The 21,939-nt window shown below is 39.4% G+C and overlaps 1 protein-coding gene across 10 annotated transcripts in view; it reads right to left on the bottom strand.

Annotated features, from left to right (window-relative positions):
- Positions 1-21,939, bottom strand: part of ptprfa (protein tyrosine phosphatase receptor type Fa) — a 185,273-nt gene that overhangs the window by 100,211 nt on the left and 63,123 nt on the right. For 8 of the 10 annotated variants that reach the window (XM_063891081.1, XM_063891087.1, XM_063891082.1 and 5 more), the window contains exons 5-6: positions 7,150-7,338; positions 536-646 (exon numbers count right to left, since the gene is read on the bottom strand). In XM_063891081.1, coding sequence (XP_063747151.1) covers positions 536-646; positions 7,150-7,338 — 300 coding nt within the window. Of the gene's footprint in view, positions 1-535; positions 647-3,324; positions 3,343-7,149; positions 7,339-21,939 lie in introns of all 10 variants that reach the window. The other 2 variants (XM_063891080.1, XM_063891084.1) reach the window with 1 other exon arrangement.

Below are 21,939 nucleotides of genomic sequence, written 5' to 3'. Positions count from 1 at the left end.
AACATGATATTAGCTGAGGCTAATTGAGTTGTTTGTTGACAAGGCCTACTTATGAGACGCTTCGAGGCCTGCTTTCACCCTGCTGGCTTTTGTTGCAGCACATACAGTCGAATGAAGAAGACAGGCATGAAATTCCCCTGCCTGCCTGTCTGGCACAGGATGTACAATAGCCAATGGTGTCAACTTCTCCTTGTGGCAAGATTGAACATGTAAACCTCCACCTCCACCAAAACAGAGAGGCAGCCAAACTCTCTTTCACCCTTGAAGAGTAAACCTCCATCCCGTTCCATCAGCTCGAGGTCAAGCAAACTAACAGGGCATTTGAAGAAAAATACATGAATCACCTCAAGGGAGACAAAGACAAGACACAAAAGTGAGAGAGAGAAGGAAATGACAGTGTGACTGGACAGGTCCCAACAGGTTTGGCTTCACTGCAGTAGAATTCAGAGAGGCAGAGCATTAGCGCTGTGAGAGGATTTTAGTATTGGAGGTGGCGACCTGAGAGGCAATGGGTCGGGGTCGAGAGGGATCTTACCTCGAACATAAAGGTTAGCCGGAGCAGAGTAGCGAGTCCCGGCGCTGTTGATGGCCACGCACTCGTACTTTCCCTGGTCCGACTCCTCGCTGTTCTCAATCTGAAGAGCTCCTGGGAAGGGAGGCCGAAGTGTCACCGTTCAGGTCTGCACCACACATGTTCAAACAACGCTCACACACACAGGAATGGTGCTAGAATAATCAGAATCAAACGGACACACATTTTTCCTTCAATGATTATATCCTTATAGATAAACCCATCTTTGATATCGTTCCGTACCCATAAAAATAAGCTGACGGATTAATATTTTGTATTTCTGTATTATTTAGAGGCCTACACTATGTTATAAATTACTACAATGACCAAATATCAGATTGTGAGGATCCAGGATTTATTTCCTTGCTCATTTCTTGTCATAGTGTCATAGTAACAATGTTAATGAAACTGGCAGTTGAGAGCGAGGTGAAGCAGCTGTTCTAGCGACTGCTGAAGCTTAAAGGATGAGGCTAATAATATTCTTAATGTCTCTTATTCCCACACTCTGTGAGGAGTTCCTTCATGACAATGATAACAGGCACTGTAGCTTATTATTTTTCCATTAATAGCCACTAGCGCATGCAATGAGTATTCATCTACAGCTGACAATAGTCCATAAACCTGTAGCATGGCATAATGTTAGACTTTATCTCTCACTTTTTAGGATGGCACTTTTATTTGTGAGCCAATCTTAAAGCCATTAGACTTGGGGTTGAGAGCCACATAGCAGGTAGGCATATTCGAAATTATGTTTAAGTTGTTGACAACTTGCTGACCAAAAATACCAGCAGTTTTATTCTGATCGTAAATAATGTAAGTACTGACATTCCATAGTGACAGTCTTAGTTTTTACCTTTTAGAAATCAATCAAAAATACCTAGTTAAAGATGGCAGTTCTTGAACACATCAAAAATAAATAATGTCCTAATAGCTTTCAGCAAAGTGTCTTTGTCTCACGATGGTTTCAGATACTTTTCAAATGTGACATGATGACATGCATCGAGAAACATGCATAAAATTGAATGTTGATGTCATCAAAAACACTTTAATATTTAAACTAAGAAAACATTATTGATACCTTTCATTTTGGGGAAATAAAAGATCCAACTTACCTGGCACCATGATTAAAATCAATTTATTACATAAAGTTTCAGAGCAATTTTATAGAACATTTAATATTCTATTGTCAATAGACATGTTAGCTTTGAGATAGAAAACATGAATGCATTTTTAGCAACTATGCAATATTATTTAATTGGCTGTGAATGTGACATACATCATGCAGTTGCAGTGGACAATAAGAAATGAAAGGTTAAAAATGTACATATTTCAGAATACAATCCTGAAATGCAACATGGGATGGGTTATGTTAAGAACTAGTTTATGTAAAAAAACAACCAGCAGTTGAAATAATGATGTGTGTACAGGCACGTCCCTGGTGCAGACAGTGAGCCCAGAGATGGAGGAGGAACAAGGTTGATCTGGGACGCATGTCATTAAATTAATCTCTGTCTGACACATTATGCAGGTAAGATTTGTTCCTACATATCACAAAACATGGTGTCAAAACGATAATGAAAGAGCTGTGGATCTAAACATTCTCCCATTATGAGTCACTCCAGTCCAATGTGCAAGTGTGAAGTAATTCAATCTAATTATCTATTTGTCACCCTCCACTTTGTGTTGATTGGCACTGAACATTCAACGCCTCTGCATGGCGAGGGTCTTTTAGATGATAATTTTTGCTTGTCTCCTGAGAATCCCAAACTTATGCTTCTACATGTCTGCTTTAACTTCTTGACATAAGAAAAGTGCTGCCAGAGAAGGTGTTACTTGATATAAGTAACACCTTCCTCTCCCCTTCAGATGCCTTTAATAATGGAGCATTTGGTTCCCCCTCTCTGCAGCTGTTAAGGACAGTGTGCAGACACCAATGGTTTTTATAGGTAAGGTTATACATTTGCAAACTGTTCAACTGACCTTTTACCTGCCTCGATAGCATGACCTTGGCTGTGAAATTGAGGAGGACTAAAGATGCTAAGCTAACATTTGTATGTATTGGCTGTGAGTGGTTCGTTGTGCTTTGCCACCTCAGATTCACCCAATTGGTTTACAAATAGCTGTCAATCAAAGTCAAACCCAGAATAAACAGCTATTTAATGGCCACCTAAAACAATCTATATTTAATACTTTGTCTGAACACTGCGATTGTGCTTAACGGCTAAGTTATCTCACTTGTTGCCATGTATGTAAACATCAGTTCCTTTAATATCATTTTTTTGTAATATGGACAAAGGATAAATGATAATGTAGCAGTTTGTCTTTTACATTTGCTTACAATATGTGTTTCCGTTTGAAACTGAATAAAACCTTTGGCTAGCTAGCAAACAACGTTAATGTCCTCTTGTTACTAAATATATTTCGAACAGACACATTTTTTATTTGGACATCAATTGTTGGACTTGATTAGTAATTGTTATGTGTTTGCATAGTGATAACCTGCTTGTAAATCAGTGAGAAAAACAGTTGGGAATTTGTTGAAATAAAAAAAATGGCAACGTCATCACTGCCAAGTGTCTAACTGTACATTTTGTCTTATCTCTTCAAAGACCATACGCGCTTTGAAGATTAGTGGAAAGTGAACAGCGAGCTGGAAATGGGACATACTTAGGTGGCAGGTGGAGGAGGTGAAGGTGATGAAGGAGAGGAGGATAGGAGGATGAGAAAACATTTTCTGTACCCAGCATTCTTACCTCTGATTGGTGTACCACCTGGTGAGGTAATTTGAATGCAAATAAGATTAGAGATAACCATTAGCATAAAGAGAAGAGAAAAGGTGAAACAGAGAAAGATGGCAGGAGGGCAAAGAGAGGAAACACAGCAGAGATGCTATTCTCACCCTGGAAAAAATATCCAATAATATGTAAGGTATTATTTATTGTTCAAAATATAAATATCTTAGCTGAGATTGACAAATACACTTTCTGATAATATCCAATTAAAATAAACTGTGCAAAATGGATTCTTGGTGAAAACCATTTTCTTCTGTTGAAATGTGTCATTTTCCTCATTTTTCAACAGTTGTTGCTTCACTTGGATCAGCTAATGAAGCATCATCACTAGCATCAACATACTATTGTTGTGATGCAAAAGAAGCTATATCCATTCACTCTTAGATTTACGCTTAGATACACTCTGGGTCAAATTGTCCTTACAAAAAGATAACCTTAATGTAATCAAAGTTAACTACAACTCCCAGTGTGCATTGCATCCCAATGTGCTGGCATTGCAAATCATTTAATTTCTCCAAAACAAAATTGAAATAATTCTAACTTCAGAACCAACTCTATTGATTTGGGGCAAATATCTAGATCATCTACTGCAAGAAAGACTCCAAGTTAGTTTTTCCTCACCAATTTAACATAAATTAGATGCAGTCGAGTGAATTATCTTGCAGCAAAATTATGGCTCACCAACTTTTTACCTCCTACAGCTTTGACAATCACACAATGATTAATCGTCTAGTCCTAGTACTATTCATAAACACAGTAGCAGCGTTTGCTCCTGTAACCTAACAATATCCCTGGTGTAGGTGACCTTTGGTAACTGGCACCATTTGGGCATATCAGGTCATATGCAGCAAACGGTAGACAGAGGGTAGGTTACTATGCAGATGTCAGGGATCTGGATAATAAACCAAGCCGTGCTTAAGGCCACAAAAAAACAAAGACATTTCAGATAGGATGTGATCGAAAAAGGGGGGCCCTGGAAGCTGTGTGGCCCCTGGGGTCTGATGAAGGGGGTCATCAGCAGCTTTCATAGGGCCAGGCAGGGCAATACTGAGACCTGCCATGATTTCTGTCCTCGTCCTCCTCACAGCTAGAAGAATCCGACAGGTTGACAGGTTCATGACGGGTTGTGGGGTTTCATTGTGAAGAATAATACGATTTTATTATATTTTCACAATGTCTGGATTAGGATGATTTGTTTTCAGCAGGTGAGTAAGGGATTGGAAGTCCTCATATTTCCGTTTAGAACATCGTAGCAACTTTGCACACTGATGGTGTAAAATGCAGCAGCTGCCTCCTGCTTTTGCTCATTTTGCCCTTTTTCCATGCATCAATAAAAAGTAGCCTCATGGCTCAGGATGTAGAGTAATTTGACCACTGATCCGATGTTTGGTGGTTCAGAGGCTTCAGCTCTCTAAATGGCAAGAAAATGAAACAAGAACTCCCATTGATGGTAGCATTCTGCCACTGGTGTGTGATTGTGTGTAGGAGTGGCTGACAAAAACAGTAAAGCACTTTGGTTACAACATGATTTACCATGAAAATGTGATTGGCTGTTAAAGTGTACTTCCATTGATCTTCAGCTTGTTCATACTGTATTAATACCATGCACAAGTGAAAGAGCATTCTAACTGATGTTAAATCTCTGTGATAGGTTGCTCAGCATTTTGGATTGCTTGTTTTCAGAAGTACACAGAGTTTCTGTCCTTCCCAACATTCTTTCTGGCCAGTGTCATTATAATGTACTAGAAAACCTAATGCTCCAAAAAGAGATTAACAGATCTCAATAACATCAGAGGGTCATTATGTTTACCATAGTTACAGCTCACTTTTAGCCATACATCCTTGATTTAACCCTAACCCAACTAACATGGTCTGGCTAACAGTCACACATTTTCTTAATCTTAGAGGGTTTAAAGTGGAACTTTCCTATGATTGTTTTTTTTTAATAATTTAGCAAATACAGCAAATACACTTTATACCAAAACATGCTCATCGAAGCAATTTCTGAGACTAAGACCTATTAATAGTGTTTTAGTTTAATTTGGCTAATAGAATATCTGAAAGACGAAAATCCCTTGCTGAAGTCAAACATTTGTATCAAATGATTCAGAACAAATACATGTAAACTCAACCTGCATTAAAGATTTAAAGTCATGTTATATGTGCCTGTGCTTATTTTATTTTAACTGTTATTTTCTGTCTCTTGCAAAGTTTCAGACATTTCTGTTCTGAATACTTTCACTGGAGTCCCACTTTAATAGTCAATTCAGGCCATCTTTGACAAGCTTTTTCCACACGGTGGTATCTAACAAAAATCTTTAAAAAAGTATAGTGTTCAGTGACTGGTGGTGTTGTGGCCATTGTTGTGGCCATTGTTATTGCATTGTTAGAGAACCTGTCTACTGAGTCAGGAACTTTTTGTTGTCTCTCAAGCATTTTTTACCACAACAGAGCTTTGTCTTTTTCTGTTATCTTCTCCTTTCCGATCCCCTTGCACTCAGATCCCGCTGGTCCAGCATGCAGAGAGTTGATGGTGTTTGGTCTGGGTCACATCACTCCTTGATGGACAAGCTTTGGTTGTAATTACAGCAGACGGGTGAGTTCTGGAGCACCAGAGAAAGCCTCACCGAAGCGAGGACTTTTTTTTTCCTTTTTCCCGAAAGAGAGCAAAGGTCTCAAATTGAAAAAATTAAGCTATTATTGTTTCTAATGGATCAAAGTCATTTCATCGGACCAACTAATTAAAGCGCAAATGTAATGACTTTTTATATAATGAGTTCTAGTGAAACAATTAATTGAACAATTGTGGAATGCTGACTTTGCACCCAGATATAAATTTCACTATTCTTGTGTGGCAAAGGATTTGTCCCAAAAAAATGTCAGCCATCTGTGCTATGGGCTGCCGTGGGAAGGCATGTGATGACGGGGTCTATGAAACAAATTGAAATAAATTGCCATGCTGTTGGTTAATAATACATGGCATGTTTTTCCTTACTTAAAGCTCCGGCTCTGACTCTGTAAAATCTTCAAAGTGGAAGCCAATGATATCCCAGAGTCTTTCAACCTTTCTCTTTCTGCCAGTGTTGAGATGAGAGCAGCCACCTGAGGGGCCCCAGGCCCTCCGTGATCTGCTTCTTACTCCCACTCCGAGGTCTGGCAAGAAATGTTGGCCCTGGACAGCAGTTCCAATGTTGTCAAGGTGCTTGTGACTTTTGGCAAGAAGTAAACATTTCAATTTTTTTCACTGAAAGCGAGAGAAAGAAAGGGCAGCTGACGGGGTTGTTCTGCTGCGAGCTGCTGGGAGCCGCTGGGAGCTGGTTCCGTGGAGAAAGATGCCCTATCTTCTCCTCTGGATCGTGGCCACCTCCAAACAAAGCTGCTTCACATGGCTGCCTTAGCTTTTACATTCATCAATGTCTGTGGAGTGTTAAACACTGTTGGCATGCCATGGTTCCCACACAGGTGCTGCTCAGGCAACTACTGCAGTTCATGGTCAAAGTCTTTTATTTGCAACATGAGCTTATAGTGTGCTTTCATCTAATCATTGTTATTTGGATTTTGATACAAAGTGTTGTGCTCCTGTCTAGTGAGAGAGTATGGCATATATAGCATACAAATCATTCAGCTGAGGGTTTCATTTAAGCGTGATTTTTGAAATGTTCTCCGCTTTTCTTTTCCCAAGAAAGGTTTACATAGAGGTCAGTTACCTTACTCATCGGTAACCTCACTTATCAACACCTGAATGTTAAGTACTGTTTTCTGAGACTTTGAAGCATGAAGCATTACCTGAACGCAGCTGTTTAATGCGCCCATTGCTGCTGCTGATGTCGACGGGGAGGAAGTCTTTGAACCAGTAGATCTCTGGGTCAGGGTTGCCACTGGCTGCGCACAGCATCGTAGCAGTACGTGTTCTTTCCACCACCTTCAGCTGGGGCCCCATGTCTATGGTGGGGAAACCATGAGGGATCTGGTCTTCTGTGACAAAGACAAAGAAACATTGGAATTCTGACAGCTGTGATAAGATGGATGAAGCAAGCTAAGCCTTCAGTCAATCACCAGATGTTCTTCAGCCTAGATCGTGAGCGCTGATATTTTTCTTTCTATCCCACAACCTTTAACTTGTGAGCTTTCCCCTCGACATTCATAGTAAAATACACCTCTGATGTAAATATTGCTGGGCCACAGCATGACTAATCCCTTCATGGAATTTCTCGTCATGGATCTGTGTGAACAACAGCAAGGGCGATGCAATTTCACCCTGAGTAGAATGCACTCTGAAGAGTCTTGGGAAGGTTACCTTTAAAAATATATTCCTTTATCTACTTCTTACCTGTAAATAATATATATTCAGTAACCTAATATAAGTACGATAACATGAAAATAATTTAACTTGATTACTCTCCTTTACGGATGCCAAAGTCAATACATTTTACAAATGCTGTTTTGAACTACATGAATTAAACACAATATAGTATTTTGTTTAGTAAATCAGGTGTCCACCCACAGCAGTTAGTCTGCTGGCATGATGGTGTAAAAGTGCCCCTTTTTTGTTTTTGCTCCTGAGCCACATAATATGTTACAAATAGGGTATCAGAGGGTAGTGGATTGACATTAGGGCAGATGCATATTCTGGTAAACTGTTACCAAGAACATTGCCAGTCTGTTCAGGTCTGTTTGAGTTGGAGCAGGACTAGGAGCACTTGGTCTTAATAACGCACTAAATAAGATACAGAGACTTTCTTATTTAACTTTGTTTGGTTACTTTATTAAAAATGAATCGCAGTTTATTCACACCTTACTGACTTCTATTAACCATCATCTTTTCTTTTTGTAATTCAATTGATGGTTTGTAGAACAAGCAGTTACGTTAATGCACTTTGGGGTTTCTCCTTGCCATTCTCCAGGTCTCGACAAAATAAATCCAACAAGCTGTATTACTTTAAACTAAAGTCTTAGAGGTAATCTGAGCTCCTATATATATGATTGAGGACATGCTTAGTAATCCCTTTTGCTACAAGAACCTAACCCTTGGGAATCCCATAACATGATTTACAGAATGAACATCAACAGGATTGAAGAACACTTGAAACTAGAGTGTCAAATCATGATGTTTTCAGCAAAAGGTTAAGGTTAGGGGCGAATAGGTCAAGTAACAAGGTGGGTTATTTTTTCATAGACTTCTATCAACTGGACTTTTTGCAACCACTGAAGTTGCCCTGTTAAATTAGGGAGAATATAAGTGTAAGGCACTTCCACATGGGCTTCACTTTACAGGTTGAGGTTACCCTAAGTAAAACGAGCACCTTCTTTAACTCGGTGAAAGTAACAGGCTACTCCTAACTGATCAAGACTAAATCATCATCTGTCAATCTACCTTCTAATCTACTCTGTGTGTTTTTTAAAGATGCACTGGCTTTAAAAGAATGTATCTCTTCTAATTTAAAAATATTTTGGTGACTTTCCCAATTAACAGAGACCACTTTGCAGGGGAAATGAAGCATTCCTGGAAAGAAGTATTCACCTACAACTGTAACCATCCATCACTCAACTCATGGTTCTATTTCATGTATCATTCCACACTGACTCAAATTAACGCAAATTATATGCGCCTCATCTCACTGTTTGCAGATCAGATGCAGTCTGGGAATCAGAAATGGATTTGCATTTGTTTGAAAAGTCTTAGATGACTGAAATAAACATGCTGAAACACTATAACCTCTATCTTGTCTCAGGTGACATGGTCCTGAGTAATAACTACAGAGAACTGAGACTTTGACATGCTCCATGACAATAGACCAGAGCTGGTTACGTATGTAGGATTTTGTAGTTGTCCAGACACCTGATATCCATGCATGAGTTCTGTGAGTGTAGTCATTCCAAACCACAAACTTGAGAGAAGAGGAATTACCATAACTTTTCAATGAACCTTTACAATTCAATCCTCTGTGAATCAACGTGAAAAACAATTAAACATGGTATAAAGTTTGTCAGGAAACAATACTGAAACACAAGGACAGCTTTCATTGTGATGCATGTGGCTGTTAGTCAAAGAGAGTTTTCACGCTGGTGTCCTGACATGTCCACTCCTGTCAGTCATTCTGTTCCTTTTATCACCTCTGTAGGAGAAGAGACGGTAACCCAAACCTCCTCTTGTCTCTTCAGGCCATGAACTCATACACACATGTGTCACTACTTGAAGCTGCAGTTTAGAAATCCAAGGTTTCTCTTAACGTGAAGGTATAATAATTAAAAACCACGTTATAGAACTGACTAATATTAATTGTCTGTGCTGTTCTGGAACTCACTCTGAACTCTCAAACCCTGCAAGATTTCGATATGACAGTCAATCACTTTGCTTCGGTCAAACAGCCTTTCTAACACCTCCTCAAACAACCTGTAAACTGTGCTCACCTTTCATTGACTGTTGAGAAATCACTTCATCCAGTTAAAGAAGTGGATTTCCTTCACAGTCAAATAGAAGTTATTTTGCCCTTATAAACTTCTAATATCAAATCCTGGGAGAGTTTATTGAGAAGCTCCATTATGAGGTGAACTTCATATTCAATTTAAAGTTTGAATTGAGTCAACTGTAAATGGAATAGATTCAGAGTTGGGTCCCAATGCTGTGTCAGGTAATAGGCTTTGCTGACAGCTGAGTCAGAACAGCTTCAATGTTAGTACTGCAATGATGCTAATATACTGCTACTGGACGTCAGATTTAAGATATTAACATCCTCCAACTTTCCTAATGGGGTTACAGCTTAATTCTGACTGGTGGGTTCCTGGTTTGGGTATTAAAACTCTTGGGAACACTGGTCTCACCTGGGCAGTAATCCCTGTCTGGACATCAATTCTAAGCTTCCTGCAGGCTCATAACAAAAGTTAAATAAAACAGAAACCATCCAATACACAGCAAACACCAGCTCCTACTCACCAATGTTATTCTGTGTTTTCTTGTATTGGGCTAAAAGTAATTGGTGGTGAGATTTGAGGTTTTTGCTTTTATCATCACTACCAGTAGCCATAATATGCAAAAAACATGGCATTAAAACCCAGGCTGACACATTTCTAAGTTTCCCTTTAATAAAACACATGTATACAGTGATACAAGACAAAAGGCTTTTCCAGCCACAGTTAGCCAGTTTGTTGGAAGTCTCTCTTAACAATATTTGAAACCACAGCATTAAGGTCTTTAAAAATGGCAGAATGGGCTGCCAAATAGCTCATTAGTTCAAAATCAAAGATGGAAGTATTACACACTTTTTTTGTTTTGGTATGCATTATGGCTATGAACCAAAAGGAGGACTGGAGAAAATGTGCTGTGAGTCTTAAAATAATGTTCTGGCAAAGGTAGTTTTGGTAGGCCAGGCGCCTCAGATCAATGCAGTTTCAAAAATGTAGTAACATCTCTTGCCAGGTAGAGCAAAGAAAGTAGAATCCTTGAGGTTTTCAGTTGTGGATCAGACAGGCCTCTCTGCAGACTGACATAGCATATGAGGATCCCTTACATTGAGGGTAATGGCTTGTTGTATCTTACTTTATGATTACAATTACACACATACAATGTGTTAGAGCGCTATCCAATAGAAGCATGAGTGTTACATAGTGATGTCATTATTTTACAGAGTAAACAAGGAAGTCCATTGGAGGAGTTTCAGGCGGGGGGGGGGGGGGGGGGGGGGGGATGATTCTAGGAGAGAGACTCCCTCTAGCATTAACTTTACAAGGGAAAACACCCAAAAGCATTATAGGGCCCCTTTAAATGACATTACTTTTTTATCTAAAATGACTTACAAAGAAACTCTACCCTATTGAGTATGACAAGAGGAAGAATTTGGGGTCCAGTATTTTTCCCAAGGACATTTTCACATTTGGACTGCAAGAGCAAACCACTAAACCTATGATTGGAAGAAAAACTTTCGTTATACCGACAGCAACCCTGTCACAGCTGGACCAAAGCTGTTTGAGAATAATCAACAGGTTGGGAATCAGTTAATCAATGTGGACCTTGACTGCCGTTAGAATTCAATCAAAAACTCAGCTGACTCTTGGCATTCTGCAAGCGTTAGGCTCCAGCCAATGATGCTTTCAATGGCAAATGCCAGTGTGGTTTAGGCAGACAGAGGGTGACCCAACACACTACAAAAGACAGCACATCTCTCTTTTTTTTTAAAGACAGCCCTATCCAATCTGTATCCATCGTTTTAATGAAATAAATAGTAAATAACATGAAGTGATCCCTCGGAAATGTAGACATATTCTTCTGCTGCATAAATTGAATTCTGCTCTGAATAAAAAGCATGAAAATGCCAACAGTGTCCTGAACAAGTTGATATGTTGGCCTGAGATGGAGGATCAGAGTGGTCAAAAACTAAAAAGATTGATTCTCTGGTGATCATCAATATCAACAGCAAATCCCATGAGTCACTAGAACATCTTGTGGATACCAACATATATTACTCTTCTGAAAGTTTTGAATGTGTTTTAAGACGTGTGGTAAAAATAGGAAAGGCAAAAGGGTTAGAGAAAAAGCCTTGCCAGATGACTGACCTCCCCTTTTATCAAGAAAACAATAACACATTTGCATTTCTCATTTATCTGTGCTTGTCTTTGCTATTTAGTTTATGCACAGACGTGTACACAATTACTTATAATTAAACACCCACGCAGGAAACCCCTCCTAATAAACATTTCCTAATAAGCTGTTCATAGGAGCTGTTTGAAGGCAAGCCTTTGAAGACATATCCCCTCACAGGCACTTGGAGTTCATTCACAGGCCAGAGCAATACACTCAACAGCTTTAGCACATCTGCGTTATTACCCATCAAATGTTTGCATTTTTGATTCTGGTAATCCCCACCAACACTCCCTCTACCCACACATACATACAGTACACAAGTGCCTGAGTGACTCATAAATACCAGTTGTATTAGTGAAGCATAGATCAATACAATTATCATTAGGGCATTGAGTACTAACATTTTATGTGAAAACAGGAAGTATGTCGCCCTATTTAGGTGGAAAGTGGAAAGTGACTCATTTGTATTTTAGATTGAAATGCCAGCAGTCATAGAGAGGTTAATGACACACTTTAATTTATATATGTGGCTTAAGGCATACACATTACTAGTTTAGCACTTGGTGTTCACAAGAGAAATAAAATAATTATGCATTGAATACAATAAAGGGGGTCTAGTACATGACGTATATGATGTACTGTTATGTGTAAATGGCATTGGTTTGGTCTTCAATAAAAATGATTGAAAACAAAAATATCTAGTCAGCCTCCACTTGCACATGAAAGACTTTTCTTGAGAATATTATGCATGTCTTTCCATGACCCGCAACAAAGTTAACAAAGCCCTTGCCAATAATCTGTATAATTAGAGTTAATCAAATAGAGACAAAACCAACATAACAAACACAACACTATTAAGATTACATTTTCTGATTAATACATCCAGTTATAGAAGTGCAATCATTGATATTTTGTGTTTTATTGTTTGACCTTGACTACTGTGATGCTCTACTTTCTGGTCCCCCGAAAAACAATATAGCTTCTCTAAAAGTACTGCCAAGCTCACGAGTATTAACAAGGACAAATAGAAGAGCACACATCTGCCATATTTTTAAGTCTCTGCATTGGCTCACTGTGAGCTTCAGAATTGATTTTAAACAATTGTTTTTTAAAGCTCTTGGTCTTTGACCTAGCTAGTATTGTTGTTTTTATTTGTGTATGAAAAGTGCTAATTAAAAAAGTTTGCTTTGAATTGATTTGGTTTAGTATAACTGCAAAATTATTCCAGCTTAACCAACATCAAATACTGAAATCATTGAGCTTGGTACCCCGAGGCCCCCTCCAAAAGATAATTTGAAACGATACAAGCAAAGACTGTTCTGTAACTAAATAATATGATTTCCTTCCCTCGATAATGCATTTTAATGAAGCTCAGCGCAAGTTCAGCCAGGAAGACCATCTTTATATTCTGTCATACACATTTCCATCTCACTACGCTCATCCCTCTCACTCAGCGATGGGGGGCGTTCACTCCCCGGCTAAACCTATCACTCTCGTCTCTATTCTCACAAGCCATTCATAGTGCATTGTCAAACCTTTAAATCTGCTCTCTCCCCTCCTGAGAGTTGTCATTTCAGGTGACTCGACACAGCCCTCCTCCACCCCTTCCACCTCCCGTTTCTCCAAAACCAGGGTCCACGTCAAGCTTAAACCTCTCCTCTTCAGACCGACCTCCATCAATCCCTTCATGCCTCCACCACCACCAGTGTCTGGACCCCAGGTTGGGGGTTTTATCGGCCCGGTGTATTCTTGGCAATAAATACATATAGTTACATCAAAACAAGTCTCTCCTGATTGAAATAAAATTGTACCTAAGTACACCACTTCTGATATTAAAACAAACACCTGTCATGGCTTTAAATGTTTTCTGTTGGCTATCAACTAAAAACATTGAAATCTTGAACACTGACCTGCATTAAATGTGCCCCCCTGCCCAGTAGTTTCCCTAGAACCACCAATGCTTCCCATTGCAATTAACATACTCAATATCGAAGTCATACACAAGTATATAATACACAATGCGCGTGTGCTATAAATATCTACGGGTAAAATCCCTCACTGAGCTTTAATTGTATACATTTATTATAACCACCAGAGTATAATTCACAATGTTTGCTAGAATGGCATTGTGTCCCATGGGGGTTATTAGAGTGTCATTGAGTCCTCTGATGCCGCTGCAGGTTGCTTCCTGGCAGATGGCCTTCACAGCATGACGAGAAAGTCAAAGAAAGTATCCTCAAGTTAGAGAGGCATCACTGAATACAGACACAAATCCTCTGTGGAGCTCCGACTGAAACTCACAGTACTCTAAGTAGATAAATAAAGTATTTCTCAATGTCAGATGCAGTAGGAGGGCCAATAAGTAAATAAACAGTTACTCTCACACAGGACTGAAATCTGATGGTTTAATTGCTTCTTTATCAGCCTGCAACAGTCTCTCGTTGTATGTTTTGAAGGGGTGTGTATATATGATCGTTATGTACCTCCCTGTGCTTCTATGTACTGTAGGGTATATTCACCAGTGTGAGCCTGTGAGCCTGGGAGGAGCGTTGAGCCTGTTGTGTGGAGATAAACAATGGAGGAAGATGGTAGATAGTTGAGTCTGAAATCTCTGTATTGCAGAAGCAGCATTGACGCATATTAAATATGCCCTTTTACAACCACATACAATTGATAAGGAGAAGACATCCTCAAAACATTTTCATTTGTGCTTTATTGGACTAGAATAAGCGTGTGTTGACATTTGCTCATGAAAAAAAAACTTCTGACCACTCTCACAGGTAGCGATGGAATATCGTGAAGCACATTTAATCAAGAGCTTACTTACAATGTTGAGGTACCGGTAGTTTACTTAAAGAGGCCCATTATGCTTTTTGGGGTTTTCCCTTTACTATAGTTTGTTATATTGTTTTTTCTGCACGTAAATGGTCTACAAAGGCTTGAATCCCAAAGTTCATGCCAGAGCAAGACAGCATATGTGGTTAACCAATCACTCACAACAGAACTGGCCAGCTAACCAATCAGAGCAGTCTGGGCTCTGGTTTCAGACAGAGGGTGAAAAGAGGTGCTGCAGCACAGACAGTATGAGGAAAATAAAGAGCTTTTTTAACGTTAAAGCATGGAAACATGTCCCAGTAGAGACTTTAAATACTAATATTAACCTGAAATGAACATAATAATAGAGCCACTTTAGGTTTTTAAATTCATCCCACTAACTTTACAAAATAAGTAATTTTACCTTTGGAACGTTCAGTATATTTTGACACAAATACTTTCATATTTGTATTTTGTGCCCTTACTTTTAAAAGTTTTGCTTTAATGTTCAAGGTCTTTTATTTTCTTGTCATACTGCCTGTGATGCAGCACCTCTTTTCACCCTCTGTCTGAAACCAGAGTCCAGTCTGCTCTTATTAGTTGGCTGGCCCGCTCTGTTGTGATTGGTCAACTGCCAAGAGATCTGTCAGATGTCCCGTCCCTTAGCCCATTACGTACAATGTTTTGGAGGCAGGGGGGGAGTGTGTGGGACAGAAACTCACTCCGGAGGGAACTTTGGGATTTCAGCCTTTGCAGACCATTGACATGAACAACCTATATAACACACAACAGGAAAGGAGGAACCCCAAAAAGTATAAAAGGGCCTCCTCATGTTGACTAGATAACTCTTTAAATATACCTGTGTGGATGTGTGCGAGCTTGTGCTTTTGAGATTAGTTTTGCTAGGGGCATGAATATGTGAGGTAACGGTCCAATCTGAATGTGTTCACTCAGGGTTTCAGTGCTCAGTGTTCCAGAACCACAGCTCTGTGCGGAGGAGAGGGCAGGCCGGCAGACCTGAGCTGTAGCTGTAATTGGCGTTGCTGCTTCAAAATGAAGGAGGATTTTTTTCTCTTTAGAGAGCATTATGCGCCTGATGGGGCTTCTATCCATCATTCTGAACAAGGTGCTTTTGACAGATAGAACAGGATTTCTCCTTTTATTCAAACTCAGCGAGGCTCAGCGCGGCAGGCCTCACAGCCTGCTGCACAACCATGATAATTACATTCTTGACAGAAGACTAAATAGTTACATTCATATGACTTGTTTTGTAGATTAGGCAAGTACATCAAAATTAATCCTTGCACCGACCTGCTCAATGATTTGCAACAAAATGAGTCACTTCATGCAGAAATAGTTGAGTTTCATGCTAACAACGTGGACTGAAAAAACTGTGGTTTGCAGTCGGATCATCTGAAGCACCGGCAGGAAAACAATGTTTATCTTTTAAAGCTCTTACATATCACTGTTACAAAAAGGGTGCGTATGACATTTTGAAACACAGAAATGTTAGCTCAGTGAGGGATCATGGTATTGTTTAAAGAAAGTCACACTTTGTTGAGTCATCCGTCCTCCCTTATCTGTGTCTGCCACACTACTTTTGCCTTTGATTATAAAGGTTAAATTTGACTTTTTGCATCAGAGTAGCCAGAGGGTCCTTCTCCAAATGAGTAGTTCATGGGCTGCACATTAACACATAAACCAGCAGGGTGCCCCCGTAAGATGTAATTCCCCTCACCTGCATATTTTTGGACGTAGAGAAACTATTCTTTCCTGTATAGAGCCTTTTTTTCTGAGGAAAATAATATCTGCAGTTTGGCTAAAGAGCCGCAAGCTCCTTTTTTACATTCTCAAATCCACTTTTGTCAATGTACAAAACAATCAATCAATTGCTTTTAAGCGCAATAATAAACACAGATAATATTTGACCAGAACTTCTCTAAGACATCTTTGCAGACACAATGACCGGCAACATTCTTTTCTAACAGAAATGCTGGTCTTGCAGTAATTTTTTTGTAGTTTATCCCCAAATTTGCTTTGATACAAAGGCACTAGAAATGTTTTCAAAAGGTATGTAATGAAACTGGTATTCAAGCCGTTTTAATGATTTCTTTTTTGCATTTCATGGTGCATATTGTTGTTATATTTTGTCTGTGTGTGTGTGTGTGTGTGTGTCAGTGCTGTTAATTTCCTGCACTTGTATATATGTATAGACCACGCAGATTAGGGACGATAGTTGCACAGGTCTTTATAACTTTAATCAGAAGACACATACAATGGAATCTCATGCCGCTTGGGGAACAGCTTATACTAGGGATAGTCATCTCTCTTCCACTGGATATATATCAAATATTGGAGGGGCTACTTTTACTGCCTACCTTAACCGGCACTTCAAAAAGTTCTTAAACACTAACTGACACTTCAGCCACTTTCAGAAACCGTTACCTCTTTCTGCTCTTTTACCTCAACTGCTTTCAGTGTTTGTACTTCAACTGAAAGGCATTGATATTTTTATAGTAGAACATGTAATATTCTTTCGGGAAATACGCATTAACTGATAGTTCTCATTTATTTTATTGCTTGCATTTTCTATCTGAATTTCAACTAAGTCCTCAGCTCCACCGGCTGTAACTGCCACTTGAGCTTCTTCCAGAAAATCAGTTTGAACTTCCACTTCAGTATCTCTCAGGGCCTACTGTAACATTGCAGTGTCTACATACTGTACATAGAACTACCACACAACAACACACAGTACCATCCAGTTTTACTAGATGTCATGGACTGCCATTCTAAAGTCCACTGATTTGAGGAGAAAAGGCATTTCAGTCTGGCATGTGACATGTGGTCCTGGAATTGACGCACCATGATGTTCCCTATACTGTCATTGGGTGTTCAGATTGTGATATGCAGCGCAACACTAACTGGTTTCCCCCCAGTGTTGCCCATCACATCTACAGCACAGTATGTGACTGAGGGAGACAAATGCTGTGTGTGTGCAGCTCAGTGAGAGCGTGTGAAGGCGAGCGGGCTCTGTGCAGCCTGTATGGGTGATGGATGAGAATAATTATGTGGAACATCCAGTTGCATGGCATGCGCGGGTGGGCAGGGGGCAGGGGTGCAGACTTGTGTTCATGTGATATAAAAACAGTGAAGCATGCCTGTTCATTCCTGGTCCAAGTCCACTCCATCACCCAACAACTAAACTGAGAAAACCCTAATGCTTCAGAAACACCAAGCAAGTAGAGAGTTTTATGCGTATTCTGTTCTATTATCTAATTCAAGGTTTAGAATGGACAGTCAAATTCTACTTTTTATTTGTTAAGGCTATCCTACACTTAATTGTTAATAAGCTAAATATCCATTTCAATTATGCTTTTAGATTTAACAAAAAAATAAAACAAAGTTGTCAAAACATAACGTTTTACATTTAGTAAGTAAATAAGTGAATCACTGCTTAAATGTCCTTTGTACCCCAGTTTTTAGATTTTGGTTAATTTTGTAACAAAAACTAAACTGTTCAAGAACTCATTAGGTCAAGTGAGCTATTTCACCCAACTACTTCCTGTATTGTATGAAAATGTTCTAGTAACAAAATGTAAAGATATTAAAAGATGATTACAAATATACGATAACAATAAAAAGCATGGGATCAAAACTGGAAAACCATTAAATTGCCAATCTGCTGGACAAATAAAATAAATGAGGACTGATAAAATGTGTCTCTGTGGAGAGTTCCCTAAGATGTTGACAGCGTCCAATTTCGACATTGTACCATCAGCATTTAGCGATACACAATAAACTGAGACAAGTATAGTAAAAGAAATCAGACAGTAAAAGCGTAAGAGACGGTGAAAGAGAGAGAACTACAGTAAGTTATCTAGGACACAGGGAGAAAAAGAGGGAGACATTCTGGAGTCTGTTTGTTTTTTTTCCTTTGATAGAGAACACACCAGCCAGACAAAAGACTGACAGCACTGAAGACCTCCATCTCCTCAACCCACAGTCTACTCAATTAAGAACCTTGAACCAGTCATGGGAGAACTGACATTTACAGTCTGTCTTTTTTCTTTTTTTTACCTCGACCAGCAGCTCTATTCTCTGCTCTGTCGGCCAGCTAATCCACCAAAAATCCCCTACCATTTGGCAGCTACAATTATTTTGCAAAAGGAGGCTGAAATTTGGCATGGAAGTGTTGTGCGGTTCTGTGTGTGTGTGTGTGTATATGCATAAATGATTGGATGTAGATGTGATTCCAATTCACACACAACACATTAATGTTTATTGACAGCACTTAAGCTTGGTTGGAAATCTCAACACTCAGAAACAGTTTCGGTCCAGCTGCTGCTAACAAAGTGAAGAGGTGGAGCTGATGAAAACTAATGAGCTGCATGTGTTCACGATCATTAATCATGAGCCTTTATGCAACATTAAAATGACTCTGATTGGTTGTCAGTTTGTTCTATTTTCGAGATAAAACAGCCACAGTGTCATCTAAAGCTCTCCTACAACTGCACAATGGTTCAAGAGTAGTTTTGAAATGTAATGCAAAGTTGTCGCCATAAGCCGTTAAAAAAGTCCAGTTAGATAGCCGCTAATAAATCTAAGCTTCTTATATGCCCTTGATTAGAACAGCCATCACAACTGTATGTCTTCAGGCATTGAGAGTTTCATTATTTTCCGAAGGATTCCAATTATATTTTTTTCCGAGTGTCTATTTGCATCCAGGCGATAAAAGTCACATAGAAGATATTTGTTCATTTATACCCACCCCCGGACGAATGTATTTACTCAAGGTTGCACACCTTTTCAAGCCCTAAAGCGTCATGCCTCAGAGCCAAAGCATCATTACAATCATGCTAAGCATGCGCTAAAGTCATGGCCAAAGTGGGAGTGCCTTGTCTCCCTGGGGTATTTACTTGGGTGTGAATAGCCCCAATTTCTACGGCACGCCAGGTTCATGTATTATCATTAACTATGGACACGTTAGTTCAAAAAGCATCTGGCTTATTTTTGCCCATTGATGAATCTAATAATTTCAATTTTTAAAAAAAGGAACCCTAACCCATTCAGCATTTATCTCAGGTCCATTTCCTAAGACTCATTGGCTCCTCTAAAGCAACCTCTTTAAATATTTGAAAAAATTACTTTTCTGCTGCCTACACACTTTCTGAGTGGTTGTCAATTATCTTGCTGTTATAACAGACACATCCTAGACACAAAAATAATAACAAACGGATATACCTAGATATAACTAGTTTTGCTTGAGTAGCAGGTATGGTCAATCATGTTTTTTGTAGCTTTCTCATCACATCTCAGCTTCACCCAGCCTTCTTCTCAATTTTTCGTTTGGGCTCCAGTAAGAGATGACCTAGGTGCCTTCTTACAGTAAGAAACCCCAACCTCACTTAGCTTTCATTCCGTCAAAAAATACTTTCCTAATCTTTGTGTCATTTTTTATTTATTTCAAAATTGGTGAACTTTGTCAGCTCTGCCATTAAATACTGATGTAATTGTTCAAACATCTTCAACTCCCTGGACACCGGCTGCACACTATCCTTGAAGAGGAAAGCTTTTGAAGGCTTGGCTCTGATTGCAGAGGTATCTACGTCAGAGGTTTTCCTGTCTCTTTCCTTACAAAAACACACATTACTCAAGCTTGTGATTGCTGTGCCAATGTACCTTGATATAGGTTGTACCGGGGATTTCACAAGAATATTTCATGTGTTTCTCTACAAACTCATCATAAATTCCCATGTTTTCCAGATTGACATGATATTAATTAGTTGGGGTCAAGTTGTGCTCTTTGAGTACCACTTCTGCAGCATCTCTGCATTAACTGAAACCAATCTTATCTTTGTTCTAAAGTCGGGCAACACAGACATCTCTACAAGGTCAAGAGGCTAAAAAAAAAAATAGATGTCAGATTGAATACACTTGTTTTTGGTCTGGTTTGTTACATAAGCTGGATTTTTAACTGGCAGTTAGCAGAGCCATGTTGGCTGGCTAGTGCTAGCATGGACCAAGCTAGCTAGCATGAAATTCGTTCTGTGTATCCCCCTAGGCTTGCCAGTAGTAAGTTCCTCACCGAGTTTCGGTACCACCTTTAAAGAAAGTACCCATCACTCTCCACTTAGTTGTGCTAACAGTTTAGTGGTAAGCTATTTTTATCTGGAAAAATACCAATGATAAAACTCCCACATTAAAACAAGTATCTGTTGAAGAAAACACCCTCCTGGCATTTAAAAACACTGGGGTAACTCCCTTTAATGACCTGTGTGTCCAATCACCTCTGTGGCCTTGGCCGTGAGAGAACGTCAGATTCCATGAGGGATTTGAGGGCTGCAGTGTCTAAAGTTTCATAATATATTGTTAGTGTGTGAACAAGAGGCCCTGGTGTATTATGCTCACCATCTATGTAATCCCTTCTGTAACATTATACCCTGCACCTAGTCAGGAAAACAAAAGCAGAAGGCGGGGGAGAACTACAAAAATACTGCATTGGATATCGTCACGTATCTGCGGCATTCAGCGTGTTCTGCTGCCTGTCTGAAAGGTATTCCACGTAGAGGGGGGAGAGCCCACAGAGGCGTGATAACTACGTGGAACCACTGAAATCTAATCATCAACAAGTCAGGTAATATAATAATGGGCTTAAAGACGGAGGACATATTTCTGAAAAACACGCCAGATCAACTTGTTGAAATGAGAGCACAGCGAGTAGAAACAGGTATTGTCCTCACCTGAAAAGTAACAGCAGTGGCTATTTGTTCACATGCTTAGAATACATATAGAATATATATCTTCCTTTGAAGTGAGCTCTTGTGATGAAGTGAATTTACTGTTCTCCCTCACAAGTAAAAGAGGCGTGGGGATATTATAGCTCTTTAAAGCTGCTTTAAGGGAGTGTCTGACACAGGAAACCACTGTTAGCATAAACCATGCGCTTCAGCTGCCTGCACTGAAACCAACCTTACCAATGTGACATTACATTGGAAAGCAATGATACATCAGCTATTATGTCATTTATAAAGGCTCGGTGGGATTTACTTTGCTTGCCAGAGTTACATATGATTTTCAATTCTGTCAAAGAATTTCTTCAAACCTCTTTATTAGGAACAGCACATTTTACAAATCACCACTTACCAGAAAACAACTGTTTAAAGTCCGGATGCGTTACACTAAGC

This window comes from Eleginops maclovinus, chromosome 9, assembly GCF_036324505.1.
Source record: "Eleginops maclovinus isolate JMC-PN-2008 ecotype Puerto Natales chromosome 9, JC_Emac_rtc_rv5, whole genome shotgun sequence".
Taxonomy (NCBI): Eukaryota; Metazoa; Chordata; class Actinopteri; order Perciformes; family Eleginopidae; genus Eleginops; species Eleginops maclovinus.
This window is presented reverse-complemented; position numbering and strand designations above follow the sequence as displayed.